The 20408-nt window shown below is 38.8% G+C and overlaps 1 protein-coding gene across 5 annotated transcripts in view; it reads right to left on the bottom strand.

The window, feature by feature from the left end:
• lama2 (laminin, alpha 2) overlaps positions 1-20408 on the bottom strand; it is a 231189-nt gene that overhangs the window by 9381 nt on the left and 201400 nt on the right. For all 5 annotated transcript variants that reach the window (XM_085382585.1, XM_085382587.1, XM_085382586.1 and 2 more), the window contains 8 exons: positions 18564-18684; positions 17265-17420; positions 15048-15101; positions 12217-12368; positions 11934-12110; positions 10060-10231; positions 8284-8376; positions 4066-4178 (listed from right to left, as the gene is read on the bottom strand). In XM_085382585.1, the coding sequence (XP_085238711.1) occupies positions 4066-4178; positions 8284-8376; positions 10060-10231; positions 11934-12110; positions 12217-12368; positions 15048-15101; positions 17265-17420; positions 18564-18684 (1038 nt within the window). The remainder of the gene's footprint in view (positions 1-4065; positions 4179-8283; positions 8377-10059; positions 10232-11933; positions 12111-12216; positions 12369-15047; positions 15102-17264; positions 17421-18563; positions 18685-20408) is intronic.

The raw sequence follows: 20408 nt of genomic DNA, 5'->3' as shown, positions 1-20408 counted from the left end.
GTGTACACCTTTCTGTTTGTAGGAATCACATCCTGCCAAAACTACCGCTCACTTCTGCTTTTTATTTATTTATTTAGAAATGTGCTCCGTACTGCAGATCACACACACACGTATCTGGGGTTGCTATGTTAACTATGTTACAGGTGGTGGGGTTATCCTGTAGCTACATTTGTAACTGGGGTGACTAACTTTTACAGTATTTTCTTTTTATGCTGCTTCATCCAACTATGTAATTATTCAGAAAAACATTAAGGGCATATCATCTGTAATAATGACATACTTACAATGTGCTTCAAATGCACACAGTTCTACTTGCATATTACAATTTCTTACTAAGGTGATCATGCAACTGTTACTTTATAATATTTGAATATTTCCTCCCATTGCACATTTTTCTTTACAGTAAATAATTTGCAATAAACTCAAATTGATTGAGATGAATATTTTCATTGCAATTACATCCAAGTTTCAGACAATACTACAAAGATTTGTCTCATCTATGACAGCTACTGCATAACTCTACTGTAAAAACCTAAATTCCACAAAGCAGCACTGTCTACATGTTTATGGAACGCCAGGACTGCCATAATGAATTAATTAAATACACCATTAAATAATTAATTAAATGTGGCAATAATTAATTAAAATTGGAATTAATTAATTAAATAAATAGTTATGACACATGTAATTAATTAATTATTGACACATTTAATTAATTATTTATGTATTTCACATTTTAATTAATTATTGACACATTTAATTAATTAATTATTGACACATTTAATTAATTATTTATGTATTTCACATTTTAATTAATTATTGACACATTTAATTAATTAATTATTGACACATTTAATTAATTATTTATGTATTTCACATTTTAATTAATTATTGACACATTTAATTAATTATTGACACATTTAATTAATTATTTAATGATATATTTATTTATTTCATTTTGGCAGTCCTGGCACCTGGCTCTCGTCATGAAATAATTTTATCTGTCAGCCTCACCCATCAAACTCAGGGGGCGGGGTTAATGCTGCCCATGCAGCTTCTCTAACATTTGATTGGTTGCCGTGCAAAGTAAGTCAAAACAGGTCGATCCTAGAAAATCGATTGCTTGTGTAGACTTGGGGCAGCCAGTTATCCCAGAATGCAGATCAAATCACAGGCAGCAATGGTGGTGGTGTAGTTTTAAAATACCCCGTTTTTCTGTCACCAGCTACACTTTTAACAGTGTTTTAGCCGCGAATGTCGCGCCGTATGTCTGGTCAGGTTGTCAACATAGAACATGCTTGCAAAAGTGCTCAGATGTTTTCAGAGATTTCACTAGCTCTGCTAACAGTTAGCATGCAGAGCGCACCGAGGGGGTTACGTTAACCGGTTTGTTTACATATTCCACTCTCCGTGTTCCACATGTTGCATTCGCAGATTCTCATTTTCACCGAACGATCGTCTCTTTCCGCCTGGTCTTGTGTCTCTGTGCTTCTGTAACATAAAGAACGAGCTGACATTTTTCTCACGAAACCAGCGATCAGCTCAACAGACCCTCAGTTTACCTGCATGCATCCTCCTCCTCATCTGTCAGCTGTTTAACACCTGCTGCTAATTCAAGAAACACGCCTACGTTACCTGGTGATAGTCACAGTTTAACTGGGCAGCCGGTGCTCGATATAACGCAATGTCAGCGCATTTTTCTGCACAAGATAAGTAAATATACTATTTTCCCCGAGCGCAGAGCTGCTGGAGCTTGTTTCCTTACAGAGCACTTTATAGGCGAGCCAGCTTTATCAGCGGCTGATGTCCAATCACCGGCACACAGCTTTCAAACCTCAGCTGAGTTTTAGCTCTCAGTGGTTAAACGCTGGACTTCATTCACTCAGGTTCTGTCTGTCGGGTCACGTTTACTTCGCTGTTTTATTTACAACTGAGCAAATCGGTTTGGCTGAGGTTAAAGTTACGTTTCATAACTGCATAGTTTCACAGACGTTTAATGGTTCACTGGCACATGTGTTAGACTGAACTATCATCTAAATATCATCTGTTTTTTAATAGTTATTCAACTGTATTCTAAGCACCAGCTGTCTGTTAGAATGTGATTTTTTTTCTCTCTCTGTTGGCAGAGGTATAAAAATGCGCAGGAAAATCTGACGTGCATGGCAAACTTCACCGACGATATTTAGGGAGGAATAAACACACATCAAACATAAATGAACCATTTGCCTGTCTCCATAATTGAGAGCATTTTCTCTTCTTATGTCAACACTCTCTCTCTCTCTCTCTCTTTTTTTTTTTTTTTTTTTTTTTTTGCTTTTTCGGTCATGTTATGTTTACCTGTCAAAGGCTTGTTACAAACTATGAAACACATCGTGCAGACTTCTGGATGTTAGAAGAAAACTAATACTGCTCATGAATGAGACTAAAGGCAGGAAGGTGTCCTTTAAAACTAAACATGTTAATAGGACCTCCCTGTTTATATCATAGTTTAAGATATAGCACGTGTATTTCAGTAATAGCCTGCTGAGGCCACTATACGTGCTGGCCTCATATCAAATGTGAAGGCAGACTGAGTCTATGTTTGACGTTTGTTTATATCTAATCTTCCTTTTCAAACATTTAAACAGCAGCGAGTCTGCAGCTGAGGGAATACAAATTCAAATTGTCGGAACAGGTTTGCTCGTTTCTTGGATTCATTTGGTGATTTATTAAATGTATAACTGTTATTCTAATCTGCTGCTGAGTCTCTTACACTTTTCTTTATGCTGTATATTTTCACGTCTCTGGAATAGTTGGCAGTTAGATAGTCAGCTGGGAAACTTTGTGTTAACTCATGGAGCTGAGGATATCGTGGATATGCTGACCTCGCTGCGTGGTGTACAGAGCGAGGTCAGCATGATTAATATTCACAATAAAAATATTAGCCGAACATCATGAAGTCTGTATGTGTTTCATAGTGTCGAACAACCTTTGTACAGTTAAAGCCAGCAGTTACTACATGACGGAAACACCAACGTTATCTCTTTTATGTGTTTATACACAGGTCACGCTGATTACTGAACAAAAACCCAAAGATCAGATGTTAAACAGATTTATTTGCTCTCTCTCCTCCTTAAACATGTTTTTAATGTTAGTTATAATTCAGAATTGGCGACTGAAACACGTAGGACACATAAGAACATCAGGAAATAAAACACCGATAAATATAACCTCAGTAAAAGAAGTCAGCGGGGGTTACTACAGCTGTGTACCGGGGCCTGCGCTTTGTCGGTGGGATTGCTTGCGAGGCGAGCGGGTCTATCCCACGCTTTGCCGTGAGACTGGGACGACATCTCCGAAATCATCGAAACACTTTTGCAAAGAGGCTGTATCTTGACAAACCGACCAGACACATGAAGATTAAACCACTACATTCTCGGCTAAAAAAAATATTAAAACGGTATTTGGTAACACACAAACAGGGTTTTTCAAAGCTCAGTTCTGTTAGCTTCCACATGCCGGTTGTTGTGTGCTAGAAACAATGGCCACCAGGCCAAAGCAATGGTTTTGACTCGATCAGCGTTAACCCCGCCCCCTGAGTTTGATGGGTGAGGCTGACAGATAAAATTATTTCATGATGAGAGCCAGGCGCCAGGACTGCCAAAATGAAATAAATAAATATATCATTAAATAATTAATTAAATGTGTCAATAATTAATTAAATGTGTCAATAATTAATTAAATGTGTCAATAATTAATTAAAATGTGAAATACATAAATAATTAATTAAATATGTCAATAATTAATTAATTAAATGTGTCAATAATTAATTAAAATGTGAAATACATAAATAATTAATTAAATGTGTCAATAATTAATTAATTACATATACCATAACTATTTTTTTAATTAATTAATTCCAATTTTAATTAATTATTGCCACATTTAATTAATTATTTAATGGTGTATTTAATTAATTCATTATGGCAGTCCTGGCGTTCCATACATGTTTGCCAAGAACCATTAAAAAAATAAATAACTCAAATCCATTATTCATTTGAAAAAGCTCATTTGCTTTGAACATACTTGTCTCTGACATTGTTGTCATCAAAGGCGAAGCTCATGTGGCTGTTTCTGGTCAATCCAAACTGATAGGCCTTCTCAAGTGCTGCTGGGGCCACAGCTGATGCACATGATTCCTGGAGATTGGGACATAACATGTCAGTTACAGTGACAAGGTCTCACCGCACCGCTTCAATTGGCTCTTGTCAACGTGAACCCTAACACCCAGGCAGAACACATGCCAATCACACTAATAGGGTTCGTTCTTCTGATCTGCAAGGGCTCGCAGGGTTGGCAGGTCACGATGACGCACCAAACAGGACTTTACATAAGAAATCATTGAAAATGTTTGAAAAAAAATCACTTTAAAGGCACAGTAGTTTTTAGATGGGGTATTTATGATGTAATTTTAAAACTCTAATTTAAACAATACAGTCAATTAAAAATATTCTGATTGTCAAACACAGTATAGTCCAGTATAACATTCTCAATCTTTTGCACTGCTGCTATGTTATGGACCATGAAACCCAAGGTGTGCGTATCATCATAGGTAGGTTCAGATCCTTCCAATAAGCCTGTGGTTAAGTGGTTAAGAAAACGGGAGACTGGATGCTTGTCATGCTTATCAATTATGTTCTTCATCACATCAAAACAGCTGGTCACATGGCAGATTTGGTGTTTTGCTATGGAACATGGAATCGTCTAATTTTTAGGACCCCTGTGCATGTTTTGATTTCATCTAAACCAGGCATCACAGCTGTTTTCTCTTAATAATAATAATAATAATAATAATAATAATAATAATGGATTGCATTTATATAGCGCTTTTCGAGGCCCTCTTTACAATTCCACTATTCATTCTTGAATTGCTTTAGCTGTATATTATTTTAGTAACTTATTCAATTAGTGTTTATGTGCTCTCTCTTCCCGCACTCTGCAGTTCAGTCAACAACCACCAGGTGTCATTGTTGTATCTCACACCATCTTATTTTAGGCCTTCCAAGACATTTCTCTTTTCTGCTTGCTTCTATTTAATCCCTCCTCACTCTTATACCTCTTCTCCTTTTCCTCCTTGTCAAAGTCTTTATTTTTCCCTAATTTCATGATGCCCACCTATCCTCCCATCTGCTGCTTTCATTTTCCCTCCACTCCTGCATACTTTTATCTTGCTTCTTCATTTTCCTTACTTTATTTATTCCTTCCGTTGTCCTCACTTTTACAATTACTTTATTTCCCCACAATTATTCCCTCTGCTTTCATATTTTCCTATACTAGCATCAGATGCAACTTTACTTTGTTGGTTACTCTAAAACAATATCCAATTTTACCTTCTCCTTTTTAAAAAAAAATGATACCTCCTTTATTTTTGTCTGCTTGTCTCAAAACTCAAAACATCTGTCTTTTTCCCCCTATAATGCTCATCTTCACTGGTTTATATTTCTTATTCATTTTTTCAGTCTAAGTCTCCTGTAGTATTCTTCGTCCTTTGTGCTCCCATCATCTGCTTTACCATCTTTGCCTCTCCTCCCACCCACCCAGTTTTCCTTTCTTCCCTCTCCTCCTGCTGTCTGTACCAGCATGTACCGATAAATCCCACTCATTCCACATTCTTTTACCGTACATGGTTTTTCTTCTGCTTTGTTCTTCCCAAACTGTACTGATCTTCTATTTCCCTCAACTTTCTCCACTTTTCTACACCTCTTTTTTTGGCTTTTACTTACCAAACCCTCTGCTCCCATCGTACCCTCCTGTCATTGTCCTCTCTCTCTACTTCTTGCTTTACTTCTTGTCCTTGGCCCTTATCTGTTTCCCTCTATTTTTTATTATCTTACACTTCTATCTTGTCTCACTTACAGTCACCTGAAGTCCTTTCGTTTTGCTTCTACTTCATTTTGTTACCTTGTATCACCTCTAATAGTCTCTCCAGATCTAGACTAGTCTTCTGTTCACACCTCAGTATCTGGTCTTTCCTTTGTCCCCCCGCCCCCTAATTCCCCCCCCCCCCCCCCCCTTCCAAAAGCTTCACCCTCTAGTTTGTGTCTCTCCTCTTTTGAATATACAGTAATGCCTATTAAGTGATAAAGGTACTTTGCCATACTTCAAGTGTGAGTGCGTGACAAAGTTAGCAAGAGAGAGAGGATCTGAGACGACTGAGTGTATGTGTGTCTCAATCTCCAATCCTCTCTTGTTCCCTTTCAAGTGAAGACATTCCCCACACCGTGACCTTGCTTTGTTACAGCTGACACTCACCTCTTATCACTCTCTGTCCCCATATCCGCTCCTCCTCTTCAACCTCAGTCTTTTTCCTCTTTCTTATTCTTCCCCTATCTAACAAAAGGCAGACGTCACTTGCTCAGAAGTCCTTTACTTCCCTCTCCTTTCATTCTTTTCCCACTTCCTCTCCTCCGTCTTTCCATTAAGCCAACAAAAGCTGAGCGCCACTCTGTTCAGAAAGACTCTCCCTTTTCGTTGCACCTTTTCTCTCTTCCCTCTTGTCTTTCTTCTATCCTTTTCCATCCTCCTCTTCTTCCCTTCCTTTCTCTCATCCCTTCTGCGTATTTCCATTAAGCTAACAATGGGAAGACGGTCTTCCATTCAGGTCTTTGGTTGGAGGTCACACCAATAGAATCTGTCCTTTAGCCAGAAATTTATGTGTGTGTGTGTGTATATATATATATATATGTGTGTGTGTGTGTGTGTGTGTGTGTGTGTGTGTGTGTGTGTGTGTGTGTGACGAGTGAAGATGAGCCTGTGTGTGTAGGTAAGAGTTTCCACCACTTTCTATAGTTATAAAGTCTATACTGTGCTTACTGTATTTCAGCCACTGGAAAAAAGTTTTTAGGAACAAGAACTGCAGAACAAACTGATCTGGGATAATAGCTTTACAGGTGTAAAATACATACTACTTATGTGGTAGTTTGCTGGTCTGGAGCATTCAGGTACGTGTTAAAAACAATGACACAATCACAGGAGTGAAAATTCCCCTCTAGGTCCAACTGCGCAATGTTTAGAGAAAGTGAAGGAAAAGAGAAAAGACTTAACAAGTATGGCTTATTTGGAACGGTTGTCAGGAAAAAGTCTTAAGCTTGCAACTGCAACAGGAAAGCAATCCCAACCACAGCAGCAAATCTACAACAGAATGGCCGAAGAAGAAATGAACCAAGATGTTGCAATGGCCAACTCAATGACCAGACCTCAACCTGACTGAAATGCTATGGTGGGACGAAGAGAAGAGTGGGCCAGGATTCCTCCACAACAATGTGAGATACTGTTAAATGCATATAGATGATTATTATTCCAAGGTATTGCTGCTAAAGGTTGTTCTACAAGCTACCAAGTCACGATGCGGTCATTCTTAGTCTTTCACAGGAGTACCCAGAATCCTGTGAACCTTTGTTTTTTTCTGTTTATTTAGTTTTTATCATTCATGCGCTCTTTTTTACCATGAAAACAGAGACATTTCTCAATTTGATTATCTCAGGTCTTTCAGATTTTCCCTGCCACGCTGTCTTTAAATGAAACTGAATCCCAGAGACCACAAAATTGATGGAACACACAAAATAAATGCTGAACACTCCCCTCAGTGAATGTCATCTCTTTTGCCAATGCGTTGAAGTCAGTCAACAAGGTTAATTTCAGCTGATAAACTGGTGCATCCCAAACTATAACAGATACACCATCGGAATATCAAACAAGAAAGCCCCTCTTCTTCTCAGTACCTAATGTTAAGGGCTCTCGAACAAAGCACTTAACCCTCAGCTGCTCTGGCAGAGGTGGTCAGTCACTGCCAGTTGAGGGCTGTGTTTGCACCAATTTCTCTGCCTGGCCTCAAGTAGCAGACAGATAGAAGAGAACCTTGGGTCAGTCTCATGATAACTTGTTAGCCTAAGGCCAAAGAAGGAATGATGCCATGGGTGGAGTAAACACAAGGTTACTCTCCAGTCCACTAAATCTGTGTCTGAGAATAGTTACCAACAACTGTTTAATGTCTCTCTCTCTCTCTCTGAATAGTGTCTGCTAACTAGCGCTTCTAGAAAATAATACAGTTTTTATTTCTGAAAGATTAAATTATTTATTTGTCATCTTCTCTTTTTTTTGGATCATGTCTTCAGTATGAATGGACAAGTTTTGGGCTTGCAAGCCACAGAGGAAATCACAAAATCTGAGTGACACAATCTTACACTTGACTTAATAATAGCAAACCAGTACTGAGTTCGTGTGTTTGCATGTGTGTGTGTGTACCACATCTGAGCTGGGTTTCTGTTTATCACTGGACGGTGCTACAGTAGCAGGTGCACGGGTTGCAGCAGCAGGTAGGGAAGGGGACGTAGCCTCCTGCAAGTCAGCAGTTGGAGAGTTGGAAGGAAGCAGATTAGTGGCAGCCAGAGAGACAGAATGATGACAGAGCAGATGATAATGCCAAAAAGCAACGGTTCCCATTCCTTATAGACTCTTACCATAGTTTCTTCTAACAGATGAATAGATCAAGGCCTATTTCTAGTTTTTTGGGTTTTTTTAAAGAAAAAGTCTAATTTTGCAGCTGAAAATATAGCCTGTTTAACATTATTAATGTTGCAGCTCAGTGTAAATGAAGGAAATTATAGACCTGAGATTTAAAAAGCTAATTAGAGGCAGTTGTCACATTATCAATCAAAATGCAAAGAGAAAAAGGAAAATGCTCAAATTAAAGTCTGAGTTATATTTTTCAGAGGTTCACTGAGGCCTATGGAGCCTCTTTGACCCCTCACTTGGTACTCGGTGACTATCAGAAGAATCACAAATACAGAAGCCGTGACAGAGAAGTGGGAAGTAAAGACGCTCTTTTCATTCATACGCATGCTGAGTTGTTGTGTTTTGTCAACTGTGATTCAACCAGTGTTTACTTCTTCATTTTGACAAAATCCTCCTACTGCTGATGAAAAATTCATGTCACAACCTGTGTGCAGAGCTCCATTGCTTAATCATTTGAAAACAATGTGCTAATAGCCAAAATTGTGCCGTTCAATTTTTAAAAACTGTTTTTCGATAGTGAAAACATGTCAATATTTTAACAGTGTTGTATCCAGTACAAGACAAAAATGGCAGTAATGATGTTTTCTATAGTATCTGCTGTATACTACATTATGATGTTAATTTAACAGACTTCTCTAGGAGTCAAGAGTCTTAACAAAGCACCAAACAAACAAAGCATGACATATATAAATACACATAAAAAAAACCACCCTAATAACACTTAATGTGTAGATGAGAACTCAGAACTGTGGCTTTTACAGCCTGCAGTCTAAATCATAAAATCAGATGAATTCTCAGCCCATAAAGCAACAAACCAGAATTATAGCTAGGATAGGAGAGTTCTTTGGCTCTGTGCTTGAAGATCAATGTTCCTTAAGAGGTGTAGTTTAGCAGCTAACTGGGTAACTGATAACCTATGCCTGCTGTAAGCCATATATGTGAAATATATCTTGCCTAACCCGGTGCTAAGAGTGTAAAAATGACTGACTTTACCGCCTGCCAGCTTCTTAGAATAGTGGCTAAATGTTAGCTCAGAGTGTTTGGCTCCTCTGCACTCATAAAGCATTAATTGTATGCACAGTTAGCCTAGCATAACGCCATGGCTCCACTCTGTATGACAGGCTGCCAGGGCTGGCGTTTAGTGACTCAAGGCTAAAGGGACTATAAAGAAAAGTTAATGGGCTGTACAACTGCTGTGTGATGAATTGCTAAGCTAACACGGCAGGCCATGGCTGCATTTCATCAGAGAGAGAAAGGGAGTGAGAGTATATTCTGAATAACAGAGTCAGAAAAATAGCACTGTAGCCCTGTAGGACAGCTGTACACAGGTGAATGTGTGTCTTTTTACTACACTGTGTTCTATGTGCCTAACATGCACATAATTATTTGTTTTTATATTTTGAAAATGTTCAAACAGTCTAAAACAGGCTGACTAACAAAAACAATGGCCATTACAATTTACTTAATAGTTGTAACATCCTTCATTAGTTGCTATATTAAACTTACAGCAGGAGGACTTGGACGTGGTGAGATGGGGGTTGAGGGCTCTGAATCCTCTTTTTCTTTCTCGAGCTCCTTCTCTGCTGGTAGAGGAGGTGGAGGTGGCGGTGGGGTGAGGTTCGGGCACTGACCAATTTCAGCATTCTCAAAGGAAACAGGCTGAGCGAAATCTGACAAACTGAGAGGGGAACAGGCAGTTAGATGTAAAAATCATGTGCACAGCAGAATTAAATAAATCTGTAAGTATCAAGGTTTGCTATGGTTTATTATTTCAAGCCTTAATTTCATTTTCTTCACAAAATAAAGTAGATATTTAGTATTTTACATATACAAATAAAACTGCAACTAAGAAATATCAGGCTGAAATGACTATCATCACTGTCGCGTGTGGTGGATTCCCTGCTGGTGAATAAAAACAACAGGCCTGACATGCACATAATTTTATGGCTAAATCAATTGAGCATAGTCTTAGATCAGGCAGGCCACAAAACCAAGTTTAGCCCCAAAACCAAGTTTAGCCCCTGATTCCAATACATCAACTGATGCCAGCTGATTCAGTTTATACACTTCCAAGTATTTATACATATATTTGTTTCACACAGGGCACATTTTTTAAGTAGCTATTCGCCTGTCTCCACTTGCTTTTTTCTCTTCAAGGCACTTTGCAACCAGCTTCACCACGAGCCTCTCACATCTTTTGTCACCGATCCCTGTTCTGCTCTGTTACATAACATTACTTTAGATGGATATAACATTTTCTTTGACAAAAGTGGTTCTGCCTTAGATACAATACCAGCAAAAAACCAACGAAAGACTAAACAATCCCTGTTAGCCAAACGCTTAGGCTTCAGAATGCTCTAAAAGCTCAGCTTACAAGGGTTTTTCCAACTCCTGCTCTCATCATTTAGATACATATGTGTGAGCAGAGCATTCGCACTCAGGCCTTTCATTTGGATGGGACTGCCAACCAGATCTTTATGGCTTAAAGCAGGGGTGTCCAACTCCAGGCCTCAAGGACTGGCGTCCTCCGGGTTTTAGAGCTCACCCTGGGTCAACACACCTGAATCAAATGATGATTTCATTACCAGGCCTCTGGAGAACTTCAAGACATGTTGAGGAGGTAATTTAGCCATTTAAATCAGCTGTGTTGGCTCAAGGACACATCTAAAGCCTGTAGGACACCAGTCCTTGAGGCCTGGAGTTGGACACCCCTGGCTTAAAGGGAGGTTGTCCTAAAGGGGAGAGGTTGTTTCAGACACTGAGTGAACTGACAGACAGGCACGCAGATGTAAGCTTAGAAAAGGTCGGGGTGATAGGGCTGAAATGAAGGGAACGACGCAATCATAAACAGACAAAGACGAGGTGGTGTAATCTGAGTTATGAGCATGTTTATGATGCTGGACAGTTCAATTACTGCTGTTCAGGCAGAAAGACGGGCTTTATCATCATCAACACCACCAGCACGACCGTGACCTGCTGCAATTGCATTAACTACACTTTAACCTGTCAGTGTATAATGTCTATGGTGATCATTAAGACAGTAAGTACAGTGTTTAAATATGGATCAAACAGGTTTAACGGGAACATTTTAAACATAATGTAAAGTGAATTAGTACTTTCACCCATGTGTGATCTCAACATCGTAGGAGACAGAAGCATTTCTAGTGGCAGATCCACACTGTTTGTATCCAATTTTTTTAAAAGCTAACTTAAAAACAAGTCTACAGCCTAAACAAGCATTTCAATAAACTGCTGTTAATCATCTTAAAAAACACCAAACACTCTGCTGTTCAACTGAAGATCATGCCTGCATCAAATAAATTTGTAGAAAACAAATCTGTTCACAGTTATATCTGACAGAGTGACAAAGTTTAACATACACAGCATTGATCATGAGGTTCCATATGCATCCTTTGAAGGGGATGTTGGCTCTGTTGGAGGTCTGCTCTACTTCTGCGGGAATACCACCAAGGAAGATACGCTGCAAGTTCAATGGCTGGTCATTGGGAAGCATACCCTGCATCCTGGCTTCATCGTCCACGTGGACTGCAAAAGATCTGTTGGAAAACAAAGAAAAATTCCAAAATGAGGAAATGGATTATAACACACAATAAAACATCTTCAACAGGAGTTTGTTACTTCATAACAAAAACAAACGCTAACCTGCCAGCTAGCCTCTCTATGCGGAGTGTGTGCTCTCTGCCATCATTCAGCGTGCCTTGTTCAGGTCGTCTGGTGGCTTGTCGCCGATTGTGGCTGCCGGTAGACACTACGACTTCCAGCGAACCTCTGGTCAGCATGACTGAGAGGTAGGGCTGCCAGAGTTGGAGATAAACTTTATTAACAGGGTCAACATGTACATTCAAACTAACCCTAGGAGACAGAATATGGTAAAGTTCAAGTAAATTTGCATAAGTAAATGCAAAAGGACTTTATGTTTTTAAATTCAGTACATTCAGTCCAGTGTAATATATCAGAAACTTTATTTTGATGAGTAGAAAATGACATGAAAATGTAGGTGTTTGATTACAGATTATTTCTTAAAAACACACAGGGGAACTGCAACAACAACAATGTTGTTTTAGCTTCTAATCCATTTATGTTGTTTTAAAGAAGACACACACACACACACGCACGCACGCACGCACGCACGCACGCACGCACGCACGCACGCACACACACACACACACACACACACACACACACACACACACACACACACACACACACAAATAAATAAATACCTAAATGCACATTTGGTTGTAACTCTATATCCACATTGTGCAAAAAGAAAAAAGGGAAAGAAAGGGTATTGGATGAAACGGACAGAAAAAAAAAAAGGGAGGCAAAACAGAGTGAGGATTAGAGCAGAGAAAGGGTAGGGGGAATGGCGAGGTGAATGCAGGGAGATATATGGTATATAGAGCAAAATTGGGGGGAAATAAGCAAGATAAAGGAAGACGAGGGGAGTGGGGAGGAAAGGATAACAAGAGATGAGAGGAATGGAGAGGACAGGATAATAGGGGGAAGAGATGAGAGGGCAGAGAGCAAAACAGCAAGCACGATAGAGATGGCGAGAGAGCGAAAGAGTGAGACAGACAGAGAGGTGCTAGAGAGCAGTGGTGCAGGGTCAGGCTAATTTGAATTTTAATTCACTGTGTGCCAGAGGGCGAAGTGGGAGACAATTTACCACCTGAAAATGGAATTTCAATTTGAGGTCGGGGACAAATTGAACTGAGATGTAGGTACAACATGGCTCTCGCCGCGCCATCTCACACTCGTACATGGGTACAAAAGCACACCCGCGTGCGTACACACACACACTCATGCAGACTCACATACAGGTGCATTTTACAAGAATGTGCACAAATACAACATTCATGCAAAACATGGTATGCTTTTCTGCATTTCTCATTCGATATCTTGAGTGTAAAGCTGAAGCAGGTAGAACTGTGCAGTCCATGTCTTTCAGGTCAGGCCTATTCAATATGTTTTTCCACATTTTATGAGACAATCTAATGTCTTAATTAAAAACAAAAAGTAATGTGATATCTCGAGGCTAGTGCAAAAAACTAGTGCAATCATTCAGTGGATAAGAAGGAAAGATAAAGAGATTTTCATTTTTTTGTAGTTTATTGCACTTTCTTTGCAATTTATGTAGTTACTATGGCCTTAATGCATACATATTATTAAAATTTGGTATATGACAGTTGTATTGATGTATAGCAACTTGAAATGCTCCCAAAAATGTCACTACAGCATGTAAAAATATAAAGATAAGTTCTGGCGGACTTGGCTCTATGGTCTTAAAGGGTTAAAGTCGCCGTGGTTCAAATGCTTACAAATATTCTGTGACGTCATGGTGGTCTCCATCTTTTACCTACAGGTGATTATTTGTTTTTCTTTCTTTATTGGCCAGCTTAAAAACAATCTACTGTTTTTCATCTAAGATATTCTTCCACCTCTTTTCTTCTTACCTCTCCTCTGTGCCCGTCCTTTCATTTTTTTGCTCCCAGCTCTTTTCATTTTTTCAATTTTTGTTCTCTCCCACAGCAGACTATCCTCCCCATCATCTCATTTCCGTTCTTTTTAGCTTTGTTCTTACTTCTCTATCCTTACTTTCACCTCTAAATCTCTCTCCTCCATCCCTCCATCCTTTGTCTCCTGTCCCCTTCTCTCTGTGTCCCTCTCTAAAACAGCCATTAGTCAGGGCCAAGTTGAGTTGATGGTGTTTTTAACCTCGCTTAACCTTTCTCCACACACGCACGTACAGAGGCGCACACACACACACAAATGCTGTGCCTGCCAGCATAGTTAGTAAAAATAGATTTATGTGCCTAACAACCAGTGATGATGGATAAGCTAGAGGTAACCCTCTGTCCTCTCTACCTCTCTCACACACAAAAACACGACACACATTTAAATTTGCACGCGTGTGAGTGCCATCCTCACACCTGATATGACACACAAACCCCTTACGTGCACATACAAACACACACAGCTGCAAATATGACATGCTGCCCATGGTGTTTTCAGGGGAGTTAAAATAATGGATTTAATTATTTAGCACTGGCTAGGGTTGACAGGCATGTGTGCACATGTGTGTGTGCACGTGGAAAAAAAGGTGTTTCAGCTGTGAAACAATCTAATCAGTGTAGTTGCCAACAGAGTCAAATCTCATTAATATGCACTCATGGAAACTTAATTCACTTACAGAAAAGTTGCTTGTGTGACTGTGTGGACGCACTGGCAAAGTCAGCTAAAAGCTAAGATCGCCACTATACAATGAACCTCCACAACAGCTACTAAAGGTGTGTATGAGTCTTTGCACATCTATGGGTGTGTATAAGTAAGAGTGTGCATTTTGGAAAACAACAATCCCATTAGCTCAGTTGCCAAAAACTGCAAATCTCATTAATATGCACTTATGTAACTGCCATTCACTTAGGCAAACAAGACAGCATTTGGGTCCAAACTGTGCATGGTGAACCCACCTCTCCTGACTGTCTTCTCTTCCTCTTGGACTTTGAAAGGCTTGTGGAGCGGGCCTGGATTGGAAAGATATTCAGAACAATGTTATTGTGCACAGATTCTTCCAATAAGTTTTCTGATACTGCCTTGGTAGCACTTTCTTATAATGTCACACTATTAAGCATTAGTACGGTATTGGGAAGTGCTTAATTTATTGTTTACATACATATTACTCCGCCTTGGTATGTCATTTATAAACAGAGATGTTTATCTATCTGCTACTCTTACACCATGCACAGCTTTGAGTCATGAATCATGATCATATATCTGTATTTATAAATGGCCTTAAGGAGAAATAATGCTGTATCAATGATGAATTAAGCACTTGCTAACACCTTACTAATAGCTTCACAATGCTTTATCATAAAGTGCTATCATTACCTAATGGTACAGTTACACTGGATTACTCACTTGAGTAATGCGATTACTCAAGTGAGTCACTTGAGTCCACCTTGACCAGACTGAAAACACTCACACAGATTGGCAAATTATTGCCATAAATTTATAGACGCAGACAGTTTGCGATCAATTTGTAGCTCAGCTCCTCTGCAGCTGTTTGTATTACAATTTCAATGCAAACGCTCACAATAGTTTTGGCTTTGCTGTTTTCCATAGTTTAACCCTTTAAGACCTACCATAGAACCAAGTTTGCCAGAGCTTATATTATATTTTTACATGCTGTGGAGCCATTTTTGGGAGCATTTCAAGTTGCTATACATCAATACAACCATTATAGCCCAAATTTTAATAATATGTCTGCATTAGGTGCATAGTAATTACATAAATTGCAAAAAAGTGCAATAAACTACAAAAAAATTGAAAATCGTTTTTGTTTTTTTAACATATATTTCTAGTTAGAGAAATTTAAGAGGCTTATCCCTCAAAACTGTAAATACAAAAAAGTTACACAAAATAGTTTCCCACCACAGGAAATTTATTTTGAGTGTCTTCATAGTTTTATTTTTGAAACACACCAATTTTTATATACTGCAGGAAAAACGAAAATAAATATTATAGTGCAAATTTGCAAAATAACAGCATATGCATCAAAATAAACTATTTCCAGCAGTGCAATATGAGTCTTAAGCATCCCAGAAACGACACAGAAAGTCATAAAGTCAAACATAACTTTTTAAAACACATAACAAGTAAAACACAAGCTCATAAGGCCCCGATCGTAAAAAACTACATTTCCGTAAAATGACGTCACTTCCGGTTTCGGGCAGGTCATGCGGTCATGTGATAGTTCGCGCTGATGGACGTAGGAAGTGTTACAAACAGCTGATGGATCGGCGAAGCGTGTTTCTGGAATATCATGTTTTTGTTGCTGCAAGTGATTTTTATGCAGTTTTTGCAAAGCTATATGTGGAAGGAAACTGTGACCTAGGACAAGCTGATGGCATAAGATGTAAGTACAACTCCTCCAGTTTCATATGCAAAAAAAATTATTGCGCTAGCTTACTTGGTTGCAGAGCTACCGGGATTTAAAAATAGTTACGCAAAACAGAGCGTGCCCGCTCCGATCGGCTGTAAAGGGTTAACTGTACCATAAAAGGGGCAGATGTGCAAGAAACTTAACCAGAAAAAACTGAGCTTGCATTACAAGGTTTTTAATAGAAGCCATATTATTAGACAACAGGCACGCTGTTATGTTACCATGCACACACTGGCAAATTTTGTCACTACACAGCAAACATTGTTTTAACCCTTTAAAGTCAAATGGATGTTTTCGAAATGTTTCTTTAGCACAAATACAAAGATGGACTGAAACAATATACCAAACAATTTTTATATTGTATTTCACTTCCATACTACATAAATTCTATATATGTACTATATTTAAAATAAATGATTATACTGTACATTCTTGCAGTTTTATTAGATTTTATGGCAATTATTAACAACAACTTAACAATTTTTTAACTATTTTCTGAAAAAATATTGAACACAAACTGGTGACAATAGAGAAAGATTTGAGTGATTAGTGGTGAATGAGTATTTAATTTCAAATGAAGCTACTCTCCATATTACACTGTTCCCCACCCATGAGAAATATCTTACAACTATAACAGAATGAGGAACTTGATCAACTCAGATTTAAGAAGTATATTGTATTGGAGTGACTCAGTGAGTAAAACAGATGGACCAAAAAAAAAAACCCCTAATAAAATAACAATAACCTTCTGTTTGTTTGGTGACCCTCCGCCTACTGCCAGCAGTATGGTCCCAGTGTCTTCTAGAGTGCTGAATGACAGGCTGATCTCTGTGTCAACGGCCAGCGACAGACCACTCAGCTCCATGTATCCTGGCTTAGAGAAACTGACTGTGTGCAGGTTCTGCAAACAAAGAAGAAACAGTTTCACTTGACATGTATGTTGTCAATGGACAGATCAGTTATTTAGTTCAGCACCGTTCATCATGCCTACAATGCAGAAGTCAAACAGAAAAGAGTAAAAACGACTACACAAGTCTGAATGTAGTTGATCAAATTGATATGACTTTCTGATATTTTAGTCAAGGTTTTTCAAAGAACAGCAACACATTTTAGTGGCACGCTGTTTCACACAGACTTTCTGGTGCATCATCATCCAGCTTTCCTTTTGTTACGGTAGTTGTAAAAATGAAATTCTCCCCCTCTATTTAACATACCTACTACCCACATGTGGTTTTATTACTTTAATAAGGACTTTTTCTTTCTTTCTTTCTTTCTTTTTTTCTTACAACCACTAACTGCCTACATCTAACCTTAACCTGACTTTATACTATGCTTAAACTAAGTCTTTATTTTAAATCATTCACATAATAACGACTTGCTTTTTTCCAAAAGACGAAGGTCCCCAGCCTTTGACCTCCTCTCTACCACCACCACACGGAGAAAACAAGAGAAAGACCTTCAGCAATCTTCTTCAACATTCTCTGGGCCTTGATACGCTTTGGCTGCATTTTTTTTTATAAGTAAATGAATAGCACTAGTCATGGTGAAAACCTTGCATGGCTGTTGAAAGCTCCATGAGTGTGTTTGCATAATAGGCTTGAAAGATTAAAATATAAAAAGCAATTTAAGAAGTGTGTATATTCTTACAAATGCACTGATTAATACATAATGCATAGTTTGTGTCTGTGAGAGGAACATGAATATGAAAGGGTACTGCAGATTAAACACGTCTGTGCCTTTTTATTTTATTCTTTGTGCGGAAACCATCTTCCTACATAAAGAAGCAACCGAGTGAAAGGCAAATCAGAATGAAAGTGACATGTGCTGTTGAAAAAAAAGCTGTAGAATTTCAAGGTCATCCAATCAACAGATTTTAATGCCTTTTCAGATTCCCCATTTAGTGGATGTTATGTTAATTATATGTACATATTCGCCGACCTGACCCATTCACACATCTCTCTCTATATATGGCAAATCTAAAATATATAATACTGCAACCAGAGGGTCAGCAATCATACGGGATGTTTCATAAAAGCTCACTTACCTCTACATTACATCCTTTAGTCACACCAGTATAATCTGAGCTGCTCAGAAGGTTATATGGCGTTCTGGAGATTTCAATGTCCCGAAGACAGCCCGCATACCTCTTCAGAATGACCTCTGACCTATATGAAGTGTAAGACAGTTTTACTTTGGAGTATTCAATAATCATAATAATGGTCAGTCTGCTCTTGTAGAAGTGAATTACTGCAGCAGTGAATTCGCAAGCAGAGTGATACCTAAACAGCAACAAGAATAATCTGAATATGTCGTTTGTCCATACAAATGCACTGGGATATTTTTCTATATTACTCATTTCAAGATGAGTATCTGTTATTGAAGAGAAAGTTCTTAAAAAAATATCCAGCATATGATAATCCTCGTCAACGACTGCAATAAACATTCTTTTAGCAGCATAATACACTTTTTTTTTAAGTTACCCATCAATCTCGAAAATGTCAGGAAGTAGATTAACATCTAAATCTACTGAATATGCCAATAAAATATGGAAGGGAGTTATTCATATGAGTTATTCCACCAAAATGTTGTTGAACAAACGTCAAATTCAGATTAACAAAGGATAGAAAAAGTGATTTCTGAGAGTCCAGCCAACAAACAAACGTACATTCAGTGTGGGCTGTACAGCATTATCAGCAGGTCAGCCTCATGCACAGCTCAATAGTGAATACAGTTGATTTTTTTATTGTGCTTGATTATAAAATGTATTTATTTATTTATTTATTCATTCATTTACCTGGCTGCGGTGCTGTTAAGAAGGAACATGACATTCAAGCATTAGCAAACACACAACCATATGGTAAACATGTTAACATTCTTAAACTAAACCTTCAATTCAACTTGCCATCTTTACTTTGATCATTGAACTGGTCAAGTTGTTTTTAATGTTTATGCCATTTAATTCACTCTGCTATGAGGTTTGATAGCCAGTGTCAGACAGCTGATTCAGGTGCAGGAGGAGGGGAGGAGCTAAACTAAGTTGAAGAAATCCTGCCAGTGAGTAGGTTACCCCGGTTACAGGCTCAAAGTTGAAGTTAACTCTCAGATCAGAACATATGGCGTTTCTCTCATCTCAGGGTTAACAAACTCAGAGTCTTCACTGACCTAATTGTTATCCTATTTCTGGAATGGGGCTTAGAAATAGGATAAAAATGTATTTGTGCTTAGTAGCAAGCATTATCCCACATAATGGATATGTTGGAGCAGAGGTTTGGTCTGTTACTACTTTAACTGCCTCAAAGTGTCAAAATAACTTTCCCATGAGGAAACTACACTCAACAAAAATATAAACGCAACACCTTTGTTACTGCTCCCATTCCCCATGGGATGGACGTAGAGACCTAAAATTCATTCCAGATACACAATATAACCATCCCTCCCAAACAGTGGTCACAAATCAGTCCAAATGTGTGGTAGTGGGCACATCTGCTATATTGAGATAATCCATCCCACCTCACAGGTGTGCCACATCAGGATGCTGATCTGACATCATGAGTAGTGCACAGGTGTACCTCAGACTGCCCACAACAAAAGGCCACCCTGGAATGTGCAGTTTTTTGCGCTATTGGGTGTCTGGGGACCCAGAACCGGTCAGTATCTGGTGTGACCACCATTTGCCTCATGCAGTGCAACACATCGTCGCATGGAGTCTATCAGATTGTCAAGTGTGGCCTGTGGAATGTTGGTCCACTCCACTTCAATGGCTGTGCGAGGTTGTTGGATATTCGTGGGAACTGGTACACGCTGTCGTATACGCCAGTCAAGCACATCCCGAACATGCTCAATGGGTGACATGTCCGGTGAGTATGCTGGCCATGCAAGAACTGGGACA

This window comes from Rhamphochromis longiceps, linkage group LG15 (genome assembly GCF_057381845.1).
Source record: "Rhamphochromis longiceps isolate RC_006_pf linkage group LG15, R_longiceps_female_GT1.1, whole genome shotgun sequence".
Classification (NCBI taxonomy): Eukaryota; Metazoa; Chordata; class Actinopteri; order Cichliformes; family Cichlidae; genus Rhamphochromis; species Rhamphochromis longiceps.
Note: the sequence above shows the minus strand (reverse complement) of the source record. Positions and strands in the feature narration are given on the sequence as shown.